Source organism: Eurytemora carolleeae, unplaced genomic scaffold, assembly GCF_000591075.1.
Source record: "Eurytemora carolleeae unplaced genomic scaffold, Eaff_2.0 scaffold30, whole genome shotgun sequence".
NCBI classification, from domain to species: domain Eukaryota; kingdom Metazoa; phylum Arthropoda; class Copepoda; order Calanoida; family Temoridae; genus Eurytemora; species Eurytemora carolleeae.
Window position 1 is genome coordinate 308,858 of NW_019396243.1, and position 27,385 is coordinate 336,242.

Here is a 27,385-nt window from a genome sequence, read left to right on the forward strand (position 1 = left end):
TCGTTCTTAAATTATGAAATACTAAAATTTGCTTGTTAAATATGTATATTGTATTATTGTATAATGTAAAGGAAACTATGAGAAATAAAAACAATGGCATATGCTAACTTAAAATGTCTGAATGACAATTTAGTGGTTAAAAAAGCGATTCATTTTGAAACACGTAAACCGTATCGATATTACTAATTATTAAGTATATTCATAAACTTATTATCAAAGTGTAAACTATTGTACACAGTACAGAGTTTAAATACTAAAAGACCTAATTTTTCTTAAAGCACATTGAAGACTCTTCAAATTAATTTTAATATTATAAACCTGTAAAATTTCGTCAACTAGAGATGTACAATACAAAGTGTACAATAGTGTAAACGAAAATAAAAATTCGCAACTTACTAAAAAATTTTATCGGGTTAGAGAAAAGCAAAGGTTCTTGGGGGTATACAAAAAGTCAAATTTGACTAGGAAAAAATATTCAAAATTGATCTAAATTACTCATTTTAATGGTATACCGTACATTTAATATAAACCTCTCACCAAACATACACAACAGCTTTCACGCTCATATACAACCCGCGTACAACAGGTAATGTAGTTTATCCCTGTAAAAGTACAAAAATACGCATATACGCTGGGTTTGCGCGTTTGACGCAGACTGAGCGGAGATCTGAACGTGAACCGTGCACTGTGCACCATATTATCCGCGCTCCGGCCTTTCTGCTCCCACTCATATACCAACATTTACTCAACTCAACTTTGTTTTTCTTATTTCGTATAAATACGTACTGCTGTACTGCAATTTTTTCAACTATAAATGTGCATTACGGTGCTAATAACAGTGCTTCACTACTTACTCAAGTTTGCTCTTAATGCGGTCAGGATGATAAATCAATAAATGTGTAAAAAAAAATTATTCCAAGTATGGAATTTTAGCGCTAATACCAGGCCGCCACAACCCACATATAAAATGTTTTCTATATGATACCCCGCTAAAAATTTAGCATTATTTACCAGCGTAAAGAATGTGCAAAGCGAAAAATAAACCGATTAAGTAAAGCTCCGAATTAACCAAACCGGAACAGCTGACTATTCCTGCAGTTCAAGTAAAATATACAAAATAATATTCATCATTGCAGGTTTTCTGCCAGCCAAAGAAATTGAGTCTAATTTGCCACAAACTCTGATTTTCTAATCCCTATATTTTTGCAACCCATTGTCGTAGACCTTAGATGTTTCAAACTATGAATACTGTTAGATCAAATAATTCAAGTTTGAAATAACACCATCAGGTTGCAAAGATATAGGGATTAGAAAATTTAAGTTTTGTGGCAAATATTCAATTCCTTTGCATCAACTCATTTTTTGTCAGGTTTTTCAGGAGGTTCTCAAAAAATTAAAACAACGTTCACCAAACCTAACATTTTGATAGAAATTTTGAAGTAGTGATTTTAAATTGTTCGGAATTTTGAACAAAATGTTCGTCACTGGGAAGTGGTTTCGGTGTGTTAGAGTTTAGAAACCAATTGTTCTGGTATCTTCTAAGAGAGTGCTCTGTAAAGTTTGCAAAATGGTCAAACTTTAAGCCAGAGATAAGAAGGGGCAGAACAAATTCAGAAAAACGAAACAATTTTGTTTTTGTTTTCAAATCGTTTCGGATCATAACCTCTTTCAAAGCAAAATATTTGCATGAAACTGGAACACTTTAAAGTTCTTTAATTTTTTAGATTTCTATGGAGACGTTTCTCAGGGTTACAAGTTGACAGTTGGAGGCAACTAGGAATACAAGAAAAAAACTACTCTGTATAGTCTCCTCATCTCTGCATGTACGTTTTACCCTCTTACATTGTAATTTGCTTTGTCTTGACCGTAAACAAGGAAAATCTCAAAATTCGAACAAAAACAATCATTGCTTCTATATTTTTTTGCAGAGTTCCTAATTAAAAACAATTTAACACATTTTCGTTAAGTGTTTTCAATTGTAACCCATACATTTATTAGTTTCAGTAATTAGCAAATACCTGAGTAGTGAATAACCTATCTAAGGAATGTATACAATTCAGATTCCGGCACGAGACTTTAAAGAGAGTGTACACGAAATTTCAAGTAACTCTCTATTTATAAAGTGGCATATATCTTTGCAAGACTGAATAGGATATCCATGATTTTAACTTTGAAAATTTGTGTTTTTTTCTAAATGGAATTTGTGGTTTTCTGCTTCTCGTCTTAACTCTACGCGGCATTTATTATTGTTTTAAAACATATCGTCAGTTAAAGTTTGGCAACACTTGTCGAAAATTGAAGATACAAATTGTTGAAATTTATTTTTATATTAAGTTAATTTTGAAACAGGTGAACGATCCCTTTAATAACAATGTTGAAAATCCTCCAATAAATACGAAAAATCCGCCAAAGTTTTCATTGTACTTTTTGTTCTAAGAGAAAATATTTGGAGTTAAAGTAACAAAACTAACACTAATATTAGAGAGAGTGCGCGAAACGCTCTAAAACCCTAGAAGTGATAAATCCCATATTTTGAAATACCTATATAGGAGATATAGTGGAGAGGGATATGATAGTTCCTACGCATGTCTTGAGTTTATGTAAACTGATGTTTAATAAGATAAGTTTAAGTGTTCAGACGATATTTACAATTATGGATGGATCCTAGTATAAGCACATATACAGGGTAAATAGGGGATAGCCAGTCAACAAAGATAAAGCGGACTGATTGGTGTCTTCGATCTTTCTTTAAAGTTTAAATACCGCTAAGAATTTTATAATTTACTACTGTTATAGGTTACAAATTTTAGTTTTTCTGTATGAATTTCAGATCATGAACTTCTATGAAAAACTTGGTTTCTAGGCAAAGTTTGGTTCCTAAGCTAGTTACAGAAAAATTGTCTAATGCCAAATGTTCATAATCCATATAAAGTCTTTCCGTACTACCTCTGCCCTTGTTGGCCAATTAGGAGCCTGTTCTTCTCTTAAAGCTTGCAAAAGTCCTCACAGTCCGGTAGAATTATTTCTTGATATTCTTCTATATTAATATACAAGTTCTCAGTTTTTTTGTTACCTGAAATGTAACATATAACATATAAACAGTTTTTTGTGAGAGGATAAATATCGACTGACTGATTTGTTAAAGTTGAAAAAGAGAAAAAAGCGCCAAAGGAAAATTTTAGTATTTTTTCTTAATTGGCCAAATTTGAGGAAAGATGTTCTACAATCATGATCATGATATAAGAATCGAGTGATGGGAGGGGGTAGAGGGGGGGGGGACGACCCTTGAATTGTACATATACTGTTGCGGGATATTACCGACCCTTGAATTGTACATATACTGTTGCGGGATATTACCGACCCTTGAATTGTACATATACTGTTGCAGGATATTATGCTCCATAACTCAAACTGTGCCAGCATGAATATTTCAGTAACTTAACAACCCGCAAAACAAATTTTATTCAAAATGCGATAAAATTGTATTTAAAATTGTCCTAGAGGTAGAAGTGGAGAAATAAAAGTTTCCTCCTTAACTTCCCCGTAAATAGGCTGTAAATAATTATTGCTTATTTCATCACCGAGGGAAGGTAATTTTAAACCAATAAACAAAGTGCATTCCACTTTTTAAACTTTACTCTAAATGTAACGACGATTTAGAAGCTGTAATATTTAGGATTTGAAAATAAAAGTTTTTTATTCTTTTTCAAGGCACAGATGTGTTATAAAATTCACCTCATAAATTTTCAGTAACTTTCGTATTTTTATTGAACAAATGTGTCTATACGTTTATAAAATTCTTAAAATTAACAAAATTCCCATAATTGAACTCCATTTATTGTAAATGCCCCCTGGCTTACATTTTACAAAATTACAAAGTTTAAAATCTAATTTCAACTCTCAGAGAATAACGTTTTCATGAATTCTTGTAATTTCATTTTAAAATTAATCTTCCAGCGTCTAGACGGGTATAATGTCTAAATTCAAGAGAAAAAAGATTTATGCAGTTTTATATATATATATATGTGTGTGTATATAAGTATATATAGAGATATATGGAGGTATATCGAGATATATATAGATATTAAGAATTTCGCATAAATTTCTTTTTCTTGAATGAAATCTAAATCTGAACCAAGTTTCGGGGAATAGCCTCTCTAGTTTATTAGTTAATCCACTAGTTTAATAGTTAATCCTCTAGTTTAATAGTTAATCCTCTAGTTTAATAGTTAATCCTCTAGTTTAATAGTTAATCGCAAATATTTCGATCAAACGTTGCAAATAAAAGCCTAATATTACGCTCATTGAAAATTACATTCCTGAATGCATTGTACAAAACTTGCATAAAAATAGAATAGAGCTACATAACAAAGGTTTAGTCAATGGCTCAGTCTCAACCCTGGTCAGTAAAATCTGTGGTTTCCAGGGGGTTTTCAGGCCCCAACGGATGCAAACCCCCCTTTGAACAAAAAAAATTAAGCCCCCTTTGAACAAATTTTTGAGTACGCCCTTGGCGAAAAATCCTCATTCGGCTAGGGACAGCGTAATAACTGTGCAATTGATACTTTTACAAATATTTATAATTCACGGTGAACTAGAGGTCCTGGTTAAATATTTATAATTCACGGTAAACTATAAGAGATCCTGGTTTAATATTTATAATTCACGGTAAACTAGAGGTCCTGGTTAAATATTTTTAATCCACGGTAAACTAGAGGCCCTGGTTAAAACTCCAATGAGTCTTAGGTTTATGAAGCATTTTCACTCATTAAATACAGCTTTTTCGTATTTGCTACTTTATAGTTTAGGTATATATTTCACGTTATACTGAAGTAAATTTTTATATGTTTTTAATCCTATCTCTTCTCTTTTTGTACAGATATTGCAGAGAGAGGACAGTCGTACCAATAAATTTATCCTTTTCATCCTGTCTATTTCAGTATGATGAATCTCATTTTTGACGAACTTGAAATATCTTTTAGCACCATTAACATCTCTGTTCTCGTTATTTTACGTTTTTAAACCCTTACACTGTAAGTCTGTAGGATTCACAATAGGGATTAAATATTTTCCCGTTTTATTCCAAAATTGGAATTATTACTATAATTAGTTATATTATTATTATTATTATTATAATTAGTGACGTCATTATCGTTATATCTCGATACATTTCTTGTTGGACGTATATTCAAGTGTTATAGAACGAACAATTGCTGCACAGACAGGAGGTTTCGGTTCCCCCGTGGGAGTTTTGGGCTTAGAAGAAAGGACTTAAACCTTAGGGGGCTATGGGGGCACAGCCCCCCCAGGATCACTTAAAACCTATGGTTTCCAGGTTTTTTGGGCCCCAAGGGGTGCTGAGCCCCACACCCTTCTTAAAAAATTGTAAAACCCTCCTGAACAAATTCCTGAGTACGCTCCTGACATTGTCTTGCTCATGCACTCGCTAATCCGCTTGCTAATCTGCAGATTAATTATAATTCCACATTATTAATCAAATAAAGGTTTAAAGGGTACCATGTTGAACCAGACATGTGTCTCTTTTAAAAATAAAGACACCTGAAATTACAATAACAGTCCCTTTGGAGTAATAATTTACATTATCTATTTGTTTGAATTTTTAGCAACCGAATCTCGCGATTTTAGAAAATTTTCTATAAATCCGTGAAATGCTGTGATTTGAAATTGAATGAGCTTTTCAGTTAATTTTGCCAAGGTGTAAATTTATGTGATCAATTAGATCCCACGTTTTCAAGATTAATTGTAATGTTTATATTCAGATTAATTTGCAGAACCCACAATCTTATGCATATCTCATGTAACCCAATAGTAACATGCCAATGAGTATCGAAGATAATTAACCATCATTTATCTTCTAAATGTAAAATAATTGAAATATTTCATGGAATTTATGAATTTTGTCTTTTTTACTTTTGGGTTTTTGAGAAGTACTCTTCTGCTGGGAGTTTGAACTCAATGTAAAGAGAATTTGAAACCGGAAATTCCAGAGTTTTTATCAAATCTGAAATTACTAAAATTACACCTTTTTCCGGTTTAAAGATTTCAGTGTAACCCGTGAAAGAAATTATTTGATAGGTGCAATCCCTTAATGGTGAACTTCTTGATTCGTTTTATAACATTTAAGAATATTTAACAAATTTGCCTTTTTACGTACATTGAGCAAAACTTTTACTATTGACCAACATAATTTATCAAAACAATTTTATTAAACATTTTAATTTTTCGTTTTGGCACTATATCTTCTGCTTACAGAGCTGGGAACTTTTGGCACTATATCTTCTGCTTACAGAGCTGGGAACTTTTGTGTAGGATACTAATAATCCCGATCCACAGATCTCGATATTTCCTGTGGGCACTTTTTATTTCAGGATCAATACTTAATCTCATCATTTCAGCTATTCCTCCCTTGATCAAAGCTCCGCTCAACCCCAGACTGGGTACGATTACCATGTGGGATATAGAATTAAGAAAAAATTAATCTACAGATTAACAAAAGTTCTAGAGCAATAAGACGACATAAGAGTTCCCAGGTCAGGCTGAAAACTTTAGAATTGGATACCCTTAATCCCGATCGTTTAATCTAAATATCCACCCACTGTGGAAACCTTTAATTTGTTGTTAATCTCCTTTTGGATATCCCTCCTGAGCTGGGAACTTTAGAATGGGATATCCTTAATTCCGATCGGTTAATTAATCTGGAGATCAATAAAAAGAGGAGAACAAGCATTATTAAATCTCGAGATTAAGAAAAAGAGGAGATCAAGCATTAATCTGGATATCCACAATTCAAAAGTTCCTAGCTCTGGGATCCAACCAATGACAGTTCTCTCATTAATTGCGCGCAGAATATTTTTAATTTCTCCGCAATCTGATTGGATGTTCGGAATCTCCAATAGACACTCTGATTGGTTTAATTTTATACACTTTCTAGGATATAAACTAAAGTTTAAATAAATCTTGAGATTAATAAAAAGAGGAGATCAAGCATTGATAACGATATTCACAATTCTAAAGTTTTCAGTTCAGAGCTTGGAACTTTATTATCGGAAACCTTTAATCCAGACTGCTTAATCCGAATATCCAATGTGGACACTTTTAATTTCTTGCTTAATCCACTCTTTTTTAGTACAGAAAAATCAAACTCCGGTTTTTCAAAATTAGAGAGTCCCTCCCGTTTTTGTATATTAATCTTAAATGGCGGGCAAAATTTCAAATTTCCTGGCTTCTGATACCCGACTCCGATTGGTTGAATTTTATACACCTTTCAGGGATACAAGCACAAGATTAGTTTAGTCTCGAGATTAAGCTAGAAGAAGAGAGGATCAAGCATTGATCTCGATATCCACCATTCTAAAGATCCCAGCTCAGAGCTGAAAACTTTAGAATGGAATATCCTTAATCCCGATCTGTTAGTTAATCTGGGGATTAAATTCAGGAGGAAAACAAGCAATATTTAATCTGGAGATTAAGAAAAAGAGAGGATCAAGCATTAATCCTGATATCCACCATTCAAAAGTTTCCAGCTCTGGATACATAAATGTAAACCAGTCTACGAATCAATTATGGAAAAAATCTTCTGTATGATTGATCAACATAACAAAGTTGTGAACACTCAACTTTTTATTTGAACATAATCCTTAAAATCTTTTTATGGATTTCTCTCCTCACTTTGTGTCAAAAATCCGACTAAATTTTGCAAGCATAAAAAACGCTGCCCCAGTCTGAGAAAAAAGCAAAAATCTGAAAAATTAATGTTTTTCATTTGCTGGTTCTCTTTAAAAGTAATTGCGGAAGCATGCATCAGAGACAAGAAACGAAATTGACAGAATATTTTTCTTTTAAAGTTAGACAAAGACGATTTTCTTATTTTTTTTAGATAACGGATTGTGAATCGGGCATGTAACTTTTAAAATAACGTATCACATTAAATTTAGTCGATAGTCCCTTTAACCCTGCAAATTTAGCAAGAGTTTTGAAGCCGAGACTGTTGTAAACAACTAGGCTTAAAGGGAGAAATAAAGAGGTTCAGGTTCTACATGAAGAAACCTTTCAATTTTAAACCGTTCCATCACAGGATGTAGAGAGATGCCGGAGCTGCAAACCTTATCTCTGTCACCATTAAATCCTTATTGACCCTTATAGAAGCTGGGTTCTTGTGCCCCTCCACTACACAACTATTAGACAGATAACTAGAACAGATCAACTCTCAAAGAGACTGTTCACGTATAGTGGCCCAGTATTTCTAATTTTCAACGGAATTCTTTACCCATGAATTTAAAATTATAGAGATAAGTTTGTTTTTCTAAGAAAATTGTTGACGATTTGTAATTGCAGTTTCTCCATAAAACTGACTGGCGCATTTATACATCAGAGAAAACGAACGACTTTGAAAGAAAATATCTCTTTTTGATTATCAAATTGAGGGTCAATAAATATTAGGCCAACAGTCTCTTTTTTAGATGTTAAACCTTGGCTCCCAGATCATTCAGTCAAAACATATCTGAATGATTCTCCTATACTCCCTGTACAATTTCAGCTTGCGCAAAATGTACAAAATGCCACGTTTAATTTCTTGCGCTGAAATGGCGTAGTCTTTTTCCGAATTTACGACGAAACTGGCTAAAACTGTTAAGGCCTTACACATTGAACAGAAAATTATTTGAAAAATCCACAAAACTTACAAGAAACCAGTTTTTTGGGGAAAAAACTATGATTTTTTTTACTTAAGTATCAAAGATTCATGGCCTCAGACACATCTTTATTCCTCACCAGACAAAGCTTTAAAAGTTACCCCTGTGAATTGGACATATGCCACTTTATAAAATAGGAAGTTATTTGAAATTACGTTTACGGTCGACCTGCAAGACTCAAAAAAGCGTGTGTTGCTAGTAAAATCGCTTTACTGACAAATTGCATCAAGAATTGAATAAAAAAGAGAGAATTAAAATTTTACGGAAATAGATTTTTAAGTTTAATATCATACAACATTTATATGACCATTTAGCTTCTAAAATATAATTTCGCATTGAAACTTTTTATTCTACAAATCATAAATTACAATTGACATAATCTAATTTTTTGTTTATCTTTATGTTCATAATCCAACACTTAGAATGAAATATTATTTGATTGGAGTTTTTGTCAAATAGAAATATGTCAGGGTTTTTGCTCGTTGTTATGCTTGCAATCTCAAACCTATCGACTACAGTACTTGAACAACTAAACATGGAGAACACATAAAATCATTTACTTGGAATCATAATCAATACAAATTATATCTATATACGCCTTAAACCTATTAGAGTCAGCCCTACTCAATTTGAACCTAGAATAGCTAACCTTGATAATACTTTATATCTAAACCTAGAAGAGCTAACCCTGATCAATATAAACCAAGAAGAGCTAACCCTGTTCAATTTAAACCTGGAAGAGCTAACCCTTCTTAATATGAACCTAGAATAGCCTACCCTGTTTAATCTAAATCTAGAAGAGCTAACCTTGCTCAATCTAAACCTAGAATAGCCTACCCTGTTTAATCTAAATCTAGAAGAGCTAACCTTGCTCAATCTAAACCTAGAATAGCCTACCCTGCTCAATCTAAACCTAGAAGAGCATATTCTGTTCAATCTAAACCTAGAAGAGCTAACCCTACTCAATATAAACCAAGAAGAGCTAACCCTGGTCAATATGAACCTAGAAGAGCTAATTCTGTTCAATCTAAACCTAGAAGAGCTAACCCTACTCAATATAAACCAAGAAGAGCTAACCCTGCCCAATTTAACCTAGAAGAGCTAACCCTGCTCAATATAAACCTCGAAGAGCTAATTCTGTTCAATCTAAACCTAGAAGAGCTAACTCTGCTCAATATAAACCTAGAAGGGCCAACCCTGCTCAACTTAAACCTAGAAGAGCTAACCCTGCTTAATATAAACCTAGAAGAGCCAACTCTGCTCAATCTAAACCTGGAAAAGTCAACCCTACTATTTCTAAACCTAGCAGAGTAAATCTAAAGCTAAACAAAAGTCATCCCCCCCCCCCAGGTCAAATCTCTTGAACACGGCGTATGCCCAAAACCTAGTTCTGGGAACCTGATACAAACCTAAAATATATGAATGTATTCAAAATCAGTTAAATTACGTTAAAAAATGGTCGATGTTTAAACAGATTGACTTAATCGGGAGCCCGACTGAGTTTTTTACGGGTTTCATTATATTCATGTCTCAGGATTCCGTAATAAATGATTTTTGTGTCTGAAAGGAAGGGAGGGGGGAGGGGGGGACACCCCACCGTAAGACCGGTCGTGAACGACCTTGAATGAAAAATACCAAATTACCCTATTTTAAATAGTTGAATACTTGAAAGTACGACATAGTTGTCTAGGATGGATCACACGTACCCTGATACGGGATTGTTTAAAATCATTTCTCCGATCCTAATCTAGAATACATGGTTTCACTTTCTCAGATATTAAAATATACAAGTCTCATATAAATTACGGCGAGGAGGAGGGGGGAATGAAAACCGTTCTGTGGTTTATTAAAGCATGCATACCATCCTGTTCCTAAAACTGGTAAATTACAGACCTGCACCATTATATTCTTGATCCTTTGCAGGGAAATATTTAAAGTTTCAAGATAATTTGGGTTTACTATGTATCCAGGAGCTCCAGGAGCTTCAAGCTTTCCTAGAGATCCTAGAGCACACAATTCAAACCATAATCTACATAAACTGCATTATATGAGAACTCAACCCGGCGCATTTTTCATAAGATCTGTATAAACATATAATTTATAACACTCATCAACCCCCTATCCCAGGATGGTAACCTTCTCATGAACCCCCCTCCCTCCCGGATCCCTACGGATTCTCTCAACATACCACCTTCAATGCCCAAATAATTTTATCCGGCACGCACCATAACCCTGCACACCTGACCAAACCCAGATCATTATGTCATGTTACTATATCGTTAACAGGAAAGGTCCACTTTGATTTATAGATTTCAAATACCTAAAACATCATTTAGGCATTTAAAGGTTTGGGGGTGTTCTGCTTTGATTGGAGAGATTAAATATTCATCTGATCAAGAATAGTAAACCTAGGATCCACTTATATATATATATTGATAAAATCAAGGATTGTAAAGCAAGATTAAATATGTAAGGATATTTATAATTAATTATTGATAAAATCAAGGATTGTAAAACAAGGTTGAACATGTAGGATATTTATAATTAAATATTGATAAAATCAAGGATTGTAAAGCAAGGAAGGATATATCTAATTAAATATTGATAAAATCAAGGATTGTAAAACAAGGTTGAATATGTCGGATATTTATAATTAAATATTGATAAAATCAAGGATTGTAAAGCAAGGAAGGATATATCTAATTAAATATTGACAAAATCAAGGATTGTAAAACAAGATTGAATTTATGTCGGATATTTATAATTAAATATTGATAAAATCAAGGATTGTAAAGCAAGGTTAAATATGTAGGATATTTATAATTAATTATTAATAGAATCAAGGATTGTAAAACAAGGTTGAATTTGTCGGATATTTATAATTAAATATATTGATAAAATCAAGGATTGTAAAGCAAGAAGCGGATTTGGCGTAGGTCAGAAGTGGAGAAAAGCTGATTTGCGTAGGTCGAAACCCCACAAAAATAACAAAGACGACCTGTAGATGAGGTTTTGTGATTATTTTATTTTGTGTAGGTGTCAATAAAACTAAAACTGCGGCATTATTACAACTAATGCGCAAGTCAAGAATAAGTGAAAACAATATTTTCCATCAACAAATTGAAACCCTTTAAGGAGATTAAGTTTCTAGGGAGGAATTATAATTTAATTGAATGGATTTTGTTTATTACTATTTAAGGTTCAAATATAGCAGTCATAGTTTATATATATATTCCACAAATTCATAGTTTATACTTTTTATTTCAACCTCTACGTTCCAATTGAAAAAAAAAATTCCACGGGGAACGCCGGGCCCTTCAGCTAGTAAGAAATGAGTGTCCACAAAAAATTTCAGCCCAATCGATCTAGTCATACATATTTATATATATATATATATATATATACGAATGTCTTTTTTATTTTAGGTTTTCAAAGTATAAACGAGAAGAAATCTTATAATTTAAGTGGACACACTCAAGTAAGAATCTCTAATCAAAGCTAAGAACATTCCCGTGGTTTTTCCGAGTTCCCCAATTTAAAATTTGAGGCAAATCAGTCAAGAGGTTTGTGAGTTATGATCGGACATCCAAACAAGCAGAGATTACAAATTTATATATACTAGCTGAAGGGCCCGGCGTTGCCCGTGAAAAAGAATGTTAAATTTTTTTTCTTGAAAATTTCGATTGTTTTTAGTCCTAATACTCCCCGACCATCTCTGAGATTCCATAAACAATTTTAGCCCAAACGGTCCAGCCGATTGGCCGGCTATAGGCAACATATAAATGTACGAATGACTTGTTTTATTTATTATATGATAGATATTTTTTTCCAGAACGAATGTGTGTTTAAAGATGTCTAAAGGATTTGTTGTGTCGGAGCAGAAGCTAGCTGAGAAGCTTGTTGTTCTCAAGGAACGGGGAAATGGAATGCTCACACGGATTTATAACATCAAGAAAGGTTATTTCCTGAATTATTTTTAAATAATAGATAGTCGAAAAGTTTTAGATGATAATCCTTTCACGATAATTCCATTGTACACAAAAAGTCTTTTAGTTCAATCGCACAAATTAAATCTAGTTTATGGCAGATAGTCCTTTCACAATTTCATTTTTCCTTTCGTTGTCGATGCATTATTCAAAATGTCATGAACATGTTATTTAAATTTTGGAAATTGTGGAAAAACTTGTAATCTGATTGTTTTCCTGTTTTAAAAATAATAGTTTTGAGATTTTTTTTGTACAATAAAACAGTTTGGCGGAGAAAAATTTTATAAATCATTTTTTTCAAAATTTAGTGTCCCACATTTTTTCTCCCAGGTTGGCTAATCGGGGGTGTCTACAAGGTGTCCCCCGAAAAAAACGAAGAATCATGGTTCAGAGACCCATTCCTCGGATTTAAAAAAAAATGCACTTTCCTTAAAAAAAAATATGATTTTCAGACTTTTATTCATCGTTTTTTTTGGACATACTGAATGTAATTGATATTGAATATTCAAGACAATAATTCTTTTGAATAATTCAATTTTTTTATTTGACCCTAATATTTATAATAATCTAATATATAGTTTAGCATACTTTTTTTTTCTTTAGCTTGTGGGGATACAAAATCTAAACCATCATTTCTCTCGGAGAAGTCCCTGGAGGGAAGTATCAAAACGGTGGTGAGAAAGTTTCCAAATGTTGATCTGAAATCACTGAGTAACATACAACCCATCAAGGAGGAGATTGTAAAATCTCTCTCCTTGTATTATTATACCTTTGTGGATCTGCTGGACTTCAAGGACCACGTGAGCGAGCTTCTGACCACTGTGGACGCGTGCCAGGTCAGCCTAGATGTGACGGTCAACTTCGAGATAACGAGACTGTACCTGGACCTTGTCACGATCTATGTTCAGCTGATGATCCTGTTGTCTAGGGTGGAGGACAGGAAGGCTGTGCTAGGACTGTTCAACGCAGCTCATGAGATGACCCATCAGCAATCAGATCCAGCCTTTCCCCGTCTAGGTCAGATGGTTATTGATTATGATCCACCATTGAAGAAACTTTCAGAGGAATTTGTTCCACACACTAGAACCCTTACCCACGCTCTTCTCTCTTTAACCAACCTGTATCCAAGACGGAATCTCTCCGCGGACCAGTGGAGAGCAGCACAGATGCTCTCTTTAGTTTCCAACCCGTCCCAGTTACTTAACCCTGCTCACACGGACACTATGCCCTGTGAGTATCTATCCCTGGATACCCTGGAGAGATGGATTGTGTTCGGATTCATGTTATGCCACACATTTCTCTCACACCAACCTGCGATGGATTTATGGACTCTTAGTTTGCACTCTAGCTGGACAACAGTCCTGTTTAGAGATGAGATCATCTATACTCACTCTTACATTCAAACCTACTTCGAGTCGATAAAAGGATACAGTAAGAAGGTTGCCGAGGTGAAAGAATGCTATAATGTTGCTTTAACCAGCGCCGCGGCTAATCATAGAGAGAGAAGAGTATTTCTTCGGACCGCGTTAAAGGAACTGGTTCTTATTTGCTCCGATCAGCCCGGACTTCTCGGTCCTAAGGCTCTATTCGTCTTCATGGGTCTCTGCTTTAGTCGGGATGAGATTTATTGGCTGCTCCGCCACAATGAAAACCCTCCGCCGAGACAAGGCAAGGTTAAGATTACCGAAGATCTTGTGGATCGATATTTACCTGAGCTCCTGTTCCACATGGAGGAACTGAGAGCCCTGATCAGGAAATACAGCCAGGTGATACAGAGGTATTATGTCCAATATCTAGCAGGGTATGATGCCGTGGCTCTAGCGCAGATGATACAAACTGCAACTTTATCCACGGAGGAGGAGAGCGTTATCCTGTCATCCGTATGTAACCAGATATCCCAGCTGACCGTGGATAATGTTGAGGATCCGGATCATGTTTTCGACTTCAGAGCTCTTAGACTGGACTGGGCCCGACTCCAGAGCTACCTTTCCACTGGTAAAACGCCGTTGCTCGAGCGACAGAGAGATCTAGCTGCTCTTCTCAACACCATCAGTTTCCACACCCAGATGGTGGACAACCTGGACGAGATGATCATCGACACGTCCGACCTCTCCCTCTTCTGCTTCTACAGCAAGATATTCGAGGATAATTTCCAGATGTGTTTAGAGTTCCCGGCACAAAACCGGTTTATAATCGCCTTTCCACTCATCTGCGGACACTTCTCCAATATAACCAACGAACTCTGCCCGGAGGAGAGAATACACATCAGAGAAAGGAGTCTGAGTGTAATCAACCTGTTCCTCGACGAAATGGCGAAGGAAGCCAAGAATATTATAACAACGGTTTGTGACGAGCAGTGCACGCTTTCAGATCGTCTTCTGCCAAAACATTGTGCACCTATTATTGCCCAAGTTGTGAACAAGAAGAAGCGGGAGAAAACTCCGAAAAAGTTTGAATTTGAGAAACCTGGAGTCGAGAGTTTACGGAAGACTAGAGAAGATTTAACAACGATGGATAAACTTCACATGGCGCTCACGGAGCTATGCTATGCTATTAATTTCTGTTCAACAATCAAGTAAGTAAACAAGTCATTTTCTTCCTCTTCTTTTTATCCTCTCCTACTTCTACCTCTCCTTTCTCTCCTACCTCTCCTTTCTCTCCTACCTCTCCTACTTCTCTTACCTCTCCTACCTCTTCAGAATCTCCGACTTCTCCAACCTCTCCTACCTTTCCTATCTTTCCTACCTCTCCTAACTATCTTACCTCTCCTAACTATCTTAACTCTCCTACCACTCCTACATCTCTTACCTCTCTTTCCTCTACCTGTCAAACATCTCCAACTTATCCTACCTCTACCTCTCAGATATCTCTTACCTCTCTTACCTCTACCTCTCCAACATCCCCAACTTATCCTACCTCTCCTACCTCTACCTCTCCTACCTCTATCTCTCCAGCATCTCCTACCTCTCCAACATCTCCGACCTCTCCTACCTCTCATACTTCAGAAATTATTAAGCCATCTAAGAATTTCGAGAAAAATAATTATCAGTCGTTTCGAACTCTAATTTCTAATCCTTATGTTTGCAGTCTAGTGTTTATACTACTAATTTTACAATTATTGACTTTCTCCGAGCAAAATTCATAGTTTGAAATGTAAAAGATCATCAGGTTGCAAAGATATGTGGATTCTAAATTATAGTTTGAGGCGAGTAATCTATCCGTATTGTATTTTTACGACGAAAATATTATTTTAGTGTTTGGGAATACACATTTGCACCACGAGAATATCTCCATCAGCACCTAGAGACCAGGTTCTCTAGAGCTATCGCAGGTATGGTCATGTACAACCCGGAGACAGGAGAGATTGCCAAACCAAGTGAGCTCCTGGCATCTGTCAAGGCGTACATGAGTGTACTGCAGAGTGTGGAGAATTATGTAAACATTGATATAACACGAGTTTTCAACAATGTTCTTTTACAACAAACACAACAGGTTAGTTTTCGTATTTCATTTTTTCAAATTGCGTATTTTATAAGCTATGGAATGGAATGGAATGGAATGGAATGGAATGGAATGGAATGGAATGGAATGGAATGGAATGGAATGGAATGGAATGGAATGGAATGGAATGGAATGGAATGGAATGGAATGGAATGGAATGGAAGGGGGGGGGACTTGACATAGAGTTTTAGCTGAAAATGATTAACACAGATTCTGTTGAAAAAACCCTTAAATTTTTATTTTTTCTGTTTTTTAAGTCTTTCTATAAGTACAAAATTAAAAGTTAAATATAGATTAGGTTCAAACATATATTGTTTTGAATTTTTAACTTTTTCAAATAATATGATAAAAATATTGAAGTTTTTATTTATTTGTTAGAGTGATTCCAACGGCGACGCAAGTATAGCCTCTAGGTATACACAGTGGTACAGTGATGTTCTGCTACGACGGGTGTCTGCTGGACATATCTGCTTTAGTAACACTCTCAGGTTAGATTTCAGCTTTTATTTTCGCACATTTTCGGTTTCTATGGAGACAACTTCGCGTATTTTTTAATTCTGTATTTTATCATTTTGCCATAATAAATAAAAATAAGAAGTTACGAAACTTCTTTCAATCCTATTTTACAGAAGCATTGGATATTTTTTCCGACATTAAAAAAAATTTAAGGATTATCGAAAATGCGAGTTTTTTTTTAAAGCAGAAAAATCCCGAAGTCTAAGAAGAAAAATATGATTTTTTGTTATTTAGATCTTTTGTCTCACTGTCAGCTGAGGGTGCTATGCCGTTCAACGCCGAGGAGTTCACCGACCCCTCGGAGCTTAAGAGCCTGGCCGAGATGCTCGGACCCTACGGGATCAAACTACTCAACGAGACCCTGATGTGGCACATCCAGAGCCAGGTGACCGAGCTGAGGAAGCTGGTGTTGATCAACAAGGAGATCCTGATTGCTCTGAGGACCAACTTTGATAAACCGGAAGTGATGAAGGAGTTGTTTAAACGTTTACAGAATGTTGACAGTGTTCTGCAGAGGATGACGATTATAGGTAAAAACTCAATTCAATTAACCCTATCCCGATTGGGCTATTTTTTTCTAATATAGATAGAATATGATTTTGCTCTTAGACTGAATATAGGGATATGTGATGTGAAAAATACCGATTTGCCTTAAATTTTGATGGAGAACTAGGAGAACCACGGGAATGTTCTTTGTTGGTTTTAAAATTCCAAGTCGAGTGGGTTGAACTGTACAGAAAAAGTTTTATTTCTAGGCAAAGCTGGGTTCCCAAGCTAGTATGATTTTAGTTTGTATGTCCGATCATAACTCATGAACCCCTAGACCGTTTTGCCATCAAATCTTGATTTGGGAACTCGGGAGAACCACGGGAAAAAAAATTCTAAGTCGAGTGGGTTGACTTGTAAAAATAAAGTTTTGTTTCTAGGCAAAGCTGGGCTCCCAAGCATGTATTGAAAAAAACGAAGATTATTTATATTTCCCTGTAACCCTATGCATAAATTAATTATCACTATCTTTAGTTATAAACTTAACAATCTCGTATTTAGGAGTTATCCTGTGTTTCCGTGATCTGATCCAGGACGCGCTCTCTGAGCAGCTGGAGGAGAGAATACCCTTCCTTACCTCCTCAGTCAAGGATTTTCATTCCCACGGTAGTTCTCCTCACGAGACCAGTCTAGTGGCAGAGCTAGCCTGTGCTGCAGGATACAGTAGTAGAGTTGATCCAGCTCTACTCACTACACTCAGACAAACACCTAAGGTACAACTTAATGCAGGACCAAGTATCTGGATCAGGGGTCCATTTGGAATTCATAATATTTTTTTTTGGGGGGGGGGGGGATGATAAATTTGATATTTACTGGCCATTTTTAATGTGTTCATTTTATCACCAAAACTAATTCATATTTCCCAAATTAGTAATAAAAACCTATCTCTCTTATTCTGATTAATTGATTGGATATTATCCAGGGTGAGACAGAAGACGAATATCTTACTTCCTGTTTACTCATGGTATTCGTTGCAGTCTCTATACCTAAACTAGCAAAGAGTGAATCCAGCATGTATCAGGCACAACTAGAGGTAAGCAGAGAACAATCCCTTCATTCAATTCTAGGAAGATTACTATTTTCCCTGTCAATTTTATGATCCTTGAGAATCGGGATTCTCGTACATTTCCGTGATTTTCATAAGTAGCAATTTTAGCTTTCAGCTGACGTTTTTTTCTAGCAAAAATGCAATAAATTTTATTATTTTTAAGAAAAACCAATAAAAAATCTAATCTTCTATTCGAATTTTGTAATATGGTAGAGGAAATGCGTACTCCCTTCATACTCTGATTTTATTATTCTTATAGCTTTGCAACCTGATGTTATTTTAAATCTTGGAAATACCAAAGGTCTACGACATCATATTTTAAATATATTCAAAATTTGAGACAACAGAAAAAAAATATTTTGGGGGCCGAAAGGAATTAGTTTTTTGATTCAACTATTTTTACAAAATCCATATTTCAGGGACACTCGAATAACATCCATTGTCTGGCTCAGGCAGTAAACCAACTTCTAGGGTGCCTTTTCTCCCTCGGAGGTCATGATGATACAGAGGACAGGCTCAAGGAGTTCCTGGCCCTCGCTAGTTCTAGTCTTCTCCGGCTAGGACAGGAGTCCAGTCCACAGGAGACAAAAAATAGGGAATCAGTCTATATTCTGCTCCATCAAATAGTTCAGGTAAAGGAAATCAGACTATAATTTGCTCCATCAAATAGTTTAGATGAAGGACAACAGTCTATATACTGCTCCAATTTTTATACTGCATGGCATTCGGTGCTCCCTAAGAATTAGGGGAGGGGGTGGGGGGGGCTGTTGGATCTTTTTCCTTCTTTTATTTAAAATTAAAAATCATTGCAATATTTAATAATTGAATTTATTTTTAGGTTTCTCCGTTCTTAACCATGGATCTTCTTGAATCCTGCTTCCCCTATTCTCTTCTTAGAAACTCCTATCATTCTGTTCATAAGGGAGTTCAGCCATCTATACTAGTAGCTTGAATGCTACAAAATAATATTGCAATATTTGTCGTCTAGTAGATATAAAGAGACGGCGAGGAAAATTTACTTGTTTGACATTTTAGTAAGGTTTGTTCAGATTTAGTTGTAGGGGTATATATTTTTTAGTTGTTAACTCAAATTTTAAAATTCAGTATTAAAGGGACGGTCAAGGTAATTTCAAGTAGCTCTTCATTTAAAACTCTACTTGTCTGATTCTCTCCGCTCCCTTTTAACTCAATTCCAAGCAAAAATTATGGCAATATTCTAAAAGTCAATAATTTCCACTGCGATTTCTCTATAAATTTTACTTGATGGAATTCATTTGGTTCAAGATAAAAAAAAACCGACAATCCTAATTTTTACTCAGATGAAGGTTTAAAAGGTTTTGTTGGGAATCGGCAAATAGATTATCAAGTACAATAGGTGGCAACAGAGAAATGAACCAATTATACACGACGTCACAAGTGTCAAATATAAAATTATATACTCCTCTTAAACCGCCAGGAACGCCAAGAAAATTCTTGTTTTGAATTAAAATTTTGTAAATATTTGAATAAACCCAAAGAATACTCGTTTTTTATAATTATATTAGCAATACACTTTTAATTTTGATTTTGCTCCTTGTTATTCTAAGATTTCCCTAAGGCACGAACCTCTAAAGCTGACCACCACTCACATTATTTTTTTGAAAAAAAACAGCTTAGTTAATTTTTTATCTTGCATTGAGGGAAATTATGTGACTTTAAATGTAAAAAAATATTAATATTTAAAAACGCAATCAATGTTTTTTGTCTCTTTCAAGTGTAGGGAGCCTTGCTTTTTACTTATCTTTTTATATGAAACTAATTTAGAACCTTTTTTTTAAAAAAGTGGCGAGGAAATTATCTTTCCGTTTTTGTGAATTTTCTCATTAGCATTTGTTCTTCCTACTTAACATTGGTACAATTTCTTGATTTATAAATGTGTATTATGTAATGTTATTTATCCCATTTGTGATTTTCAGAGATATCATTTCAAAATGTCGCTTGCTAACGCTACACAAGCACACAGAGAGTCATTACAACGTCAGACTCAGGTTAAACTCTTTGTTATAAATAAAGAAACTCAACTTAACTTAAGGAGAGTATTTCAGGGGTTGTTTACATTTTATATCTTGTAAACAATAAAAAAAGATTATTTGCAATAATTTGTTGTTTTTTTACAATACAATTAGCTCTATTTTCTTAAACTATCCTAATACGTCACAGTAGACTGTAAACAACTCTCATCTTCTCTCTTTGAAAATTTTCCGTAAAATTCTCTTTAAATAGACTGTAAACGTAATTTTAAGTAACCATCAATGCAAAGATGGCAATGTCCGAAGTACAACGATACCCCTAAAAGCTTTGTCTGATCAAGTATGAATTAGATATCCATGTTTATTATTTCGAAAACTGATTATTAAAAATTGTGGTTTCTCCACAGAAGTGACTTGCGAATTTCTTCTGTAGGAAAACATAAAGGAATTATAAGAATTAAATTAAATTTTCTTTAAATTTTATAGTTAACACAATGTTCCAACTGGCCTTAAACACGGTTGAAATAAGGAAAAGCTTAAGTATTTGGAATTAATACAATTAGATCTATAGAACATGAGTTTTCTCAAAAAGATCTCGATGAAAAAAGTTAGGATTGGCATTTTCTCAATTATTTTACTTATATTATCAAACCCCACCAACCATTTTTTTGAGGCATTTCAAAAGTCTTGTTTTTTGCAGGTGCACTGTGAAATGGCCTTGTGTGTTAAAAAACGCCAGTGTTTTTTTTCTTCTCAAAATATGTCGATATGGGCATCAAAAGATCCGCCTTTCAAAATCAAATTCAACAGAAAAAACGTTTTACAAAATAATGAAAACTAGAGAAAAACGGCTTATTTTGTGATTTCCCTAATTTTGAATGCTCTTAGATTGCATGTTCTTAAATATTTTTACAAACCGTTTGCTGCGTTGAAGTAGGCTCAGCAAGACGGATCTACTGATACCCATATTGACATATTTGAAATAAATATATATGGTCAGTTTTAATTTTATTGAAAAATGCTTTAAATGAATGCTGCTTAAAATTAAAAACCACGGTAGTATTTACTACTTGATTTGTGTTTCATGAAAATGTTTCACTCTCACAGTCCCTCCGGGGCTAAGGGGGCGTTTCAAGCGGTGGAGGAGCGCCGGCCCAACTTTATTAAACGACGTGTTGTCCTTTAATTATAACTAGCTGAAGAGCCCGGCGTTGCCCGTGAAAAAAATTTGAAAAAAAAATCACGAATTTTTTTAGACTATAACACCCCCCGGCCACCCATAAGTGTCCACAAAAAATTCCAGCCCAATCGGTTCAGCCGTTTGGTCGGCTTTAGGCAACATATATACGAATGTTTTGTTTTATTATATAGACTAGCTGAAGGGACTGGCGTTTCCCGTGGAAAAAAAGTTGAAAAAAATGTCGAAATTTTTTAGCCTATAACACCCCCCGGCCACCCATGAGTGTATATACGAATGTCTTGTTTTATAATAAAGAACAGATATATCGGTATTCTATTTCAGGCTGATTGGGTGAATCGTGAATATATAGAGCTTATTACTGGTTCTATCAAGAGAATTGCAGATTTTCTTAATTCCTTTGATATGTCCTGCAGGTAGCAATTATAATCTAGAATATACAAAATTTAAGTTGAATTGGAGCCAGGAGTATATATTTTCTTAGAATCCCTTTTTTTGTAGTCCTGGATTTGAAGATTTTATAGATTTTTTCGCTAACAAAATAATAGTTAAGTGCATACTTCATAGCTATACTTTGCTTACATTAAAAGGAGCAAAATTAATATAACTTTTACTTTTTTAAAGAGTATTTTAAAATTTCTTTCACATGTTTAATTATTAAAATAGTGTTAGAAATTTTTTGGTTTTAAATTACGAATAATAACCGACGGTAGTTAGTGCGACATCATTATATCTTCGGTTAGATTGAAAGAACATTAAGAAGAAGTAGTATTAAGTTCGAATTAAACAAACTTTTTCTCGCAACTGCTTTTGAGAAGTAGGATAACTAGCCATACCTGGTTCCACTTCTTCTCGTTGTTCATTGAAACTGATTTTAGATAATTTTTATTGATTATGACAAAAATATGTTTGGTAAAAAATGCCAAATATTGCCAAGTTGGTGAAACGGTTTTTCAATTTAAGCTATTAATGTAACCTAAAAAATGCATTCTTATGTTTAACATTTCTCCTGACATTTTAGCAATCCCTTAAATATATTTCCAGATCCCGACTGAGTGTGCTCAATGAGAAGTTGACGACACTAGAGAGGAAGGTTGATTACCTGGAGGCTAGGGTTGCCAAGGGAGGAGAATCTCCGAACTAGGAGAATCTCCGAACCAGGAGAATCACCGAACTAGGAGAATCTCCGAACCAGGAGAATCACCAAACTAGGAGAATCTCCGAACCAGGAAAATCTCCAAATCAGGAGAACCACCGAACTAGGAAAATCTCCCAACCAGGAGAATCTCCAAACTAGGAGAATCTCCGAATCAGGAGAACCTTTGAACCAAGATTATCGCTAAACAACGATAATGCTGCTCGAGTTCCCTGCCGAGCTTCAGGTTCGGATTCTGTCCAATCTTCCTGCTCCGGATATTTCAACCGTCTCCCAGGTCAATCAGAGTTTTCATAAACTCTGCCAGGAAGAAACTATTTGGCTGAATCTGGCCTGGAAAGATTTTAAAGTGAAGTTAAAAACCACGGAAGAGTTTTCTCCGCGGATTTTCTACCAGTCCGTGCTCTACCCCTATCGGAAAGCTCTCGGTCTATGGCAGAGACAGAATCTAAAATATTACAGTAGTATCATGAAGGTTTCGGTGAGGTCTGATCATCTATTGTTTGAGGAAATGATTCCTCCAGTAGAACTCAGAGAGCAGTTTACATTTCTACCCTTTCTCCAGGTTTATAGGAACAGGTTGGATCAGACGATTAAAGTTAAAAACCTGAGTAAAATTGCTTTATCAAACCAAGTAAAGATTATTAAACCCGTATCAGGGGGAGATAATCTTACTGTAATTATATCAAATATTGAGGATCATACAATGAATCCCAGTGATTGGAGACAAGTAATGCTAGACTTTATCAGTATAGTGGCGGGAGGAGTAGAGATCAATGATCTTCTTCTGATGAGATTCGTCCAAACTTATCATTCTCGAGCTCTTTACTCCTACTCTAAACTTAACCTCTCCTGGCCGGAGATCCCGTTGCCAATCCGTCCTGGAATTTTTGTTGGATCTTACGGACCCCACGGAGTCGAGGTGATTAATCTAACCAGGGATTCATCCCGACCTGGAACCTGCGGAGTCAAGGTTACAGGAGATCCTAATGTTCCCTTCGGACAGGTTTCATTTCATATTGGATCCGGAGAGCAATGTTTGAGGATACCGAGGGAGGACCAGGAGAACTTACCCAACCTGGTCTCGTTCCTGGAGAACCCAACCTTCGTTCAGTATCAGGTTGGTTTACCTCTGTTTACTTTGACATAGAAGAGACAGGGTCAATTATTCTCTTTTGGTGAATTTATTTTTATATTGTATCAGAATATATCATTATATATATCAGAATATATCATTGGTGAAAACGAGAATTTTCGAGCAATTTTTTGAATGTTTTTGTTATGGGAAGGTTTTTTTTTATAAAATTATGAAAAGTTGTTCAAGAATTAAAAATATCAACAATTCAAGATAGAGACAGAATAGATAGAAAACCCATTTATCTTGTCTAGGATAACCTTGAAATAGACTTCTTTACTCCAGCTGGTTGTGCTGAGAGAGCATCTATCCCATACAATAAATGCAAGGTAAAATTATCCATCCTATACAATAAATACTAGGAGAGAGTATCCATCCTATACAATAAATGCAAGGTAAAAGTATCCATCCTTTACAATAAATACAAGGAGAGAGTATCCATCCTATACAATAAATGCAAGGTAAAAGTATCCATCCTTTACAATAAATACTAGAAGAGAGCATCCATCCTATGCAATAAATGCAAGGTAAAAGTATCCATCCTATACAATAAATACAAGGAGAGAGTATCCATCCTATACAATAAATACAAGGAGAGAGTATCCATCCTATTCAATAAATACAAGGAGAGAGTATCCATCCTATACAATAAATACAATGAGAGAGTATCCATCCTATACAATAAATACAAGGAGAGAGTATCCATCCTATACAATAAATACTAGGAGAGAGTATCCTTCCTATACAATAAATACAAGATGAGATGAATCCTTCAACAATAGATTTACAATCACTCGTAGATAAGAATTTATTAAGATGATAATAGTGTTTATTGAAACCCTGGCTATGTGCAATCTCCGATCATTGTTTGGAGAGGATGAGGAGGCAGAATCCTTTATATAGAGTGAGGTTTATGGACCTTTTAGAACATGATTACAAGTTTACAAGATGCAATTCTTGCATGTGAACAGCTGGCAGTTATCGGTTGTTCGAACCCGACCTTTCTTACTTTGAGAGGGAGGGAAGGCAAGCTACTCTTAAGTCTGTTTTATTATAAAACTAGCTTGGGAACCTAGCTTTGCCTGGAGATCTTTTGCTGGACCTCAAAATCAAAACTTTATGCAAATCGGTCAAGGGGTTTAAGAGTTATGATCGGACATACAAACAGACAAACAAAAATTACTATTTTATGTAAAGATACTAATATGACTGATTTTCCCCTTGTTCTATGTAATCTCTAAATACGCTACGTCACGACCGGCCATTTTGAATGTTTTTAGGCTCAGAAGCACATTTTAAATGTTGCGGCTCGCGATTGATCCTTTATCATTTTGTGGCTCGCAGAATTCTGCCTTATCCGTCTCGTTGAATTGAAGATTTAATGCTAAAAACTTTAATAATGACGTCAGCAATATCTGAACGCTTTAATATCGATAAATTCATAAAATAAATGGATTAGATTATTATTTGATCAAAAAAGGGTTAGGTGATAAATCTTATTAACGTAAAGTATTTCAAATTACTTGATAAATGCACTCTAGGTGTAATTTGTATTATATTAACTTAATGGCGCAACAAGGCTTTTTGGAGAAGGGACAATTTTTTGGAAAAGTTAACCCTTTTTGTCAGTTTTTTAAGTGCTAAACGCAATTTTTTTTGTGTTTTTGCACCCTCAATATTTAAAAATATTCCAAATTTGCATTTCTAAATATATATTACAAATCCATATCTTCATTCAGTCCTTTAAAATATGAAACAAACTCATGAATTTTGTAAATCACGTTCTTTCTGCCACTTTTATGTTTTCCATACAAATATGAAGTATCACTTTTATAATTTTTTTTTATAGAAAAACAAGGATATTTTTATCGTTTTTGCCTGGTGACTGGCGGAATTATGCTGCAGTGAAAAAGAAGGAAAATGTAAAAAATTAAAGTTTTAAATAGAGGGTCAGATGAAGTTATGGCGACAGTACTGTAAGAATATTAATATTTACAATTTGTGTATTTAGGGAAGATGGATGTGTGAATGTCAGGTTGCACAACACGGATTCCGAGATCCTAGTTTTATCCCAGGAAACTTTATCATCTTCAACCAGGACGAGTTCGCCGTTCTCTTCATCGAGCTAGCGTCCATATCTCTTTTCAGAAGAGTCACTCCAGAACTCACAAGGGGGCTCTAGACCATGAAGGAACTAAAGATCATGAGTGGACTCTAGATCATTTGTGGACTCTAGATCATGATCGTTGACTCTAGATCATGAGTGGACACTAGATCATGAGTGGACACTAGATCATGTGGAGACTCTAGATCATGAGTGTTCTCTAGATCATGAGTGGACTCTAGATCATGTGGAGACTCTAGATCAGGAGTGTTCTCAAGATCATGAGTGGACTCTAGATCATAAATATTCTCTAGATCATGAGTGGACTCTAGATTATGAGTGGACTCTAGATCATGATTGGACACAGATCATGATTGGACACAGATCATGAGTGGACTCTAGATCATGAGTGGACACTAGATCATGAGTGGACTCTAGATCATGAGTGGACCTAAGATCACAAACAATATAAAGATCATAGTGAACTTGAGACAAATAACTTGAAGTGACTCCTTGATGACAAAACTTTAAAACTAACTCTAAAAGTATCGTGGACATGATAAGAGCATATAAATTGCTGAAATTACGAAACATTTCGCGCAAATTTGCGTACGGTGAAAATGTTGCTTAAATTATCAACTTAAATCATTTGAGGCTTGTACGTACAGTTCACATACAATCGTGCATAATGTATTATGTATAATACAAACAAAGGAATTCAGTCTTTGCCACAAACCCTGATTTTATAATCCCTATTTCTTTGCAACCCAATGTTGTAGACCTTTTATATTTTAAACTATCAATTCTGTTAGATCAAATACTAAAATGTTTAGAATATCAAAAGTATCTACACCGTCAGATTGCAAAGATATAGGGATTAGAAAATGTGAGTTTTAATGAAACGCTTAATTCCTTTTAGTTAAATTGTAATTCGGCTTATCCCAATTTTATTTGAATTTTGTTTGATTCTAGAGAAAGATTGGGAAAAGGCTTTACTGTATTATTCATGTTTTTTTTTATAATAAATTAATATTGATTTCTATTACTAATAAATTAAACTTGTTGTAACAATTCTCCAATTTTTATCACGTTTTTAATCATTTGTCTTTATATTGCGTAATTTTGAATTGAGAAATTGGTAGAATGTTACGATTAAGTTTGCCAAAATATAAGGGATTTTATTTATCTTGATTATTTCATATATATTTAGGCGATTTCATGACGTAAAATAATATCAATGATTGGACGTTTGGAAAATATAATTTTTTTAAAACAATCTTAAAAAACAAGAAATAAAACCTTTTCCTTCATCATCTTATATATCTTCTAAAAGGCGCATCAAAACTCCAGGATGTCCCAAAAAATGCTCCTTTAGCCATTGCATTGTTTATGGTAAGGAATGGAAGATTTAGGAAAAAAGAAAGAGAAGGAGAAGGGTTTTGAGAAAGAGGAAATAACCAAGAGGAAATATATCA

At 34.8% G+C, this 27,385-nt stretch overlaps 4 protein-coding genes across 5 annotated transcripts in view; 3 read left to right on the forward strand and 1 right to left on the reverse strand.

The window, feature by feature from the left end:
- The window catches only part of LOC111699185 (NADPH oxidase 5), a 55,795-nt gene extending 53,219 nt beyond the window's left edge, over nucleotides 1-2,576 (reverse strand). Inside the window, exon 1 of the mRNA XM_023469788.1 lies at nucleotides 2,542-2,576. The gene's annotated coding sequence lies outside the window, so the exon portion shown is untranslated. The remainder of the gene's footprint in view (nucleotides 1-2,541) is intronic.
- Nucleotides 2,577-12,169: 9,593 nt separating this feature from the next.
- Nucleotides 12,170-19,347, forward strand: LOC111699165 (membrane-associated protein Hem). The gene is made up of 10 exons (XM_023469762.1): nucleotides 12,170-12,189; nucleotides 12,544-12,668; nucleotides 13,301-15,272; nucleotides 15,952-16,189; nucleotides 16,577-16,686; nucleotides 16,949-17,244; nucleotides 17,762-17,973; nucleotides 18,183-18,293; nucleotides 18,728-18,940; nucleotides 19,147-19,347. Exons 2-10 carry the CDS (start codon nucleotides 12,563-12,565, stop codon nucleotides 19,258-19,260), a joined length of 3,372 nt encoding a protein of 1,123 aa, XP_023325530.1. The 5' UTR covers nucleotides 12,170-12,189; nucleotides 12,544-12,562; the 3' UTR covers nucleotides 19,261-19,347.
- A 396-nt stretch (nucleotides 19,348-19,743) lies between these two features.
- On the forward strand, nucleotides 19,744-22,743 carry LOC111699167 (probable protein BRICK1-B). The gene is made up of 3 exons (XM_023469766.1): nucleotides 19,744-20,335; nucleotides 21,840-21,931; nucleotides 22,560-22,743. The coding sequence occupies exons 1-3, from the start codon at nucleotides 20,279-20,281 to the stop codon at nucleotides 22,657-22,659; spliced, it is 249 nt and encodes an 82-aa protein (XP_023325534.1). The 5' UTR covers nucleotides 19,744-20,278; the 3' UTR covers nucleotides 22,660-22,743.
- Nucleotides 22,744-22,833: 90 nt separating this feature from the next.
- On the forward strand, nucleotides 22,834-26,674 carry LOC111699166 (F-box only protein 31). 2 transcript variants are annotated; one of them, XM_023469764.1, is made up of 3 exons: nucleotides 22,834-23,791; nucleotides 24,061-24,135; nucleotides 25,818-26,674. In XM_023469764.1, exons 1-3 carry the CDS (start codon nucleotides 22,868-22,870, stop codon nucleotides 25,986-25,988), a joined length of 1,170 nt encoding a protein of 389 aa, XP_023325532.1. In that variant the 5' UTR covers nucleotides 22,834-22,867; the 3' UTR covers nucleotides 25,989-26,674. The 2 variants fall into 2 exon arrangements, with proteins under 2 accessions (XP_023325532.1, XP_023325533.1); XM_023469765.1 differs by lacking the exon at nucleotides 24,061-24,135.
- The last annotated feature ends 711 nt before the right edge of the window (nucleotides 26,675-27,385 follow it).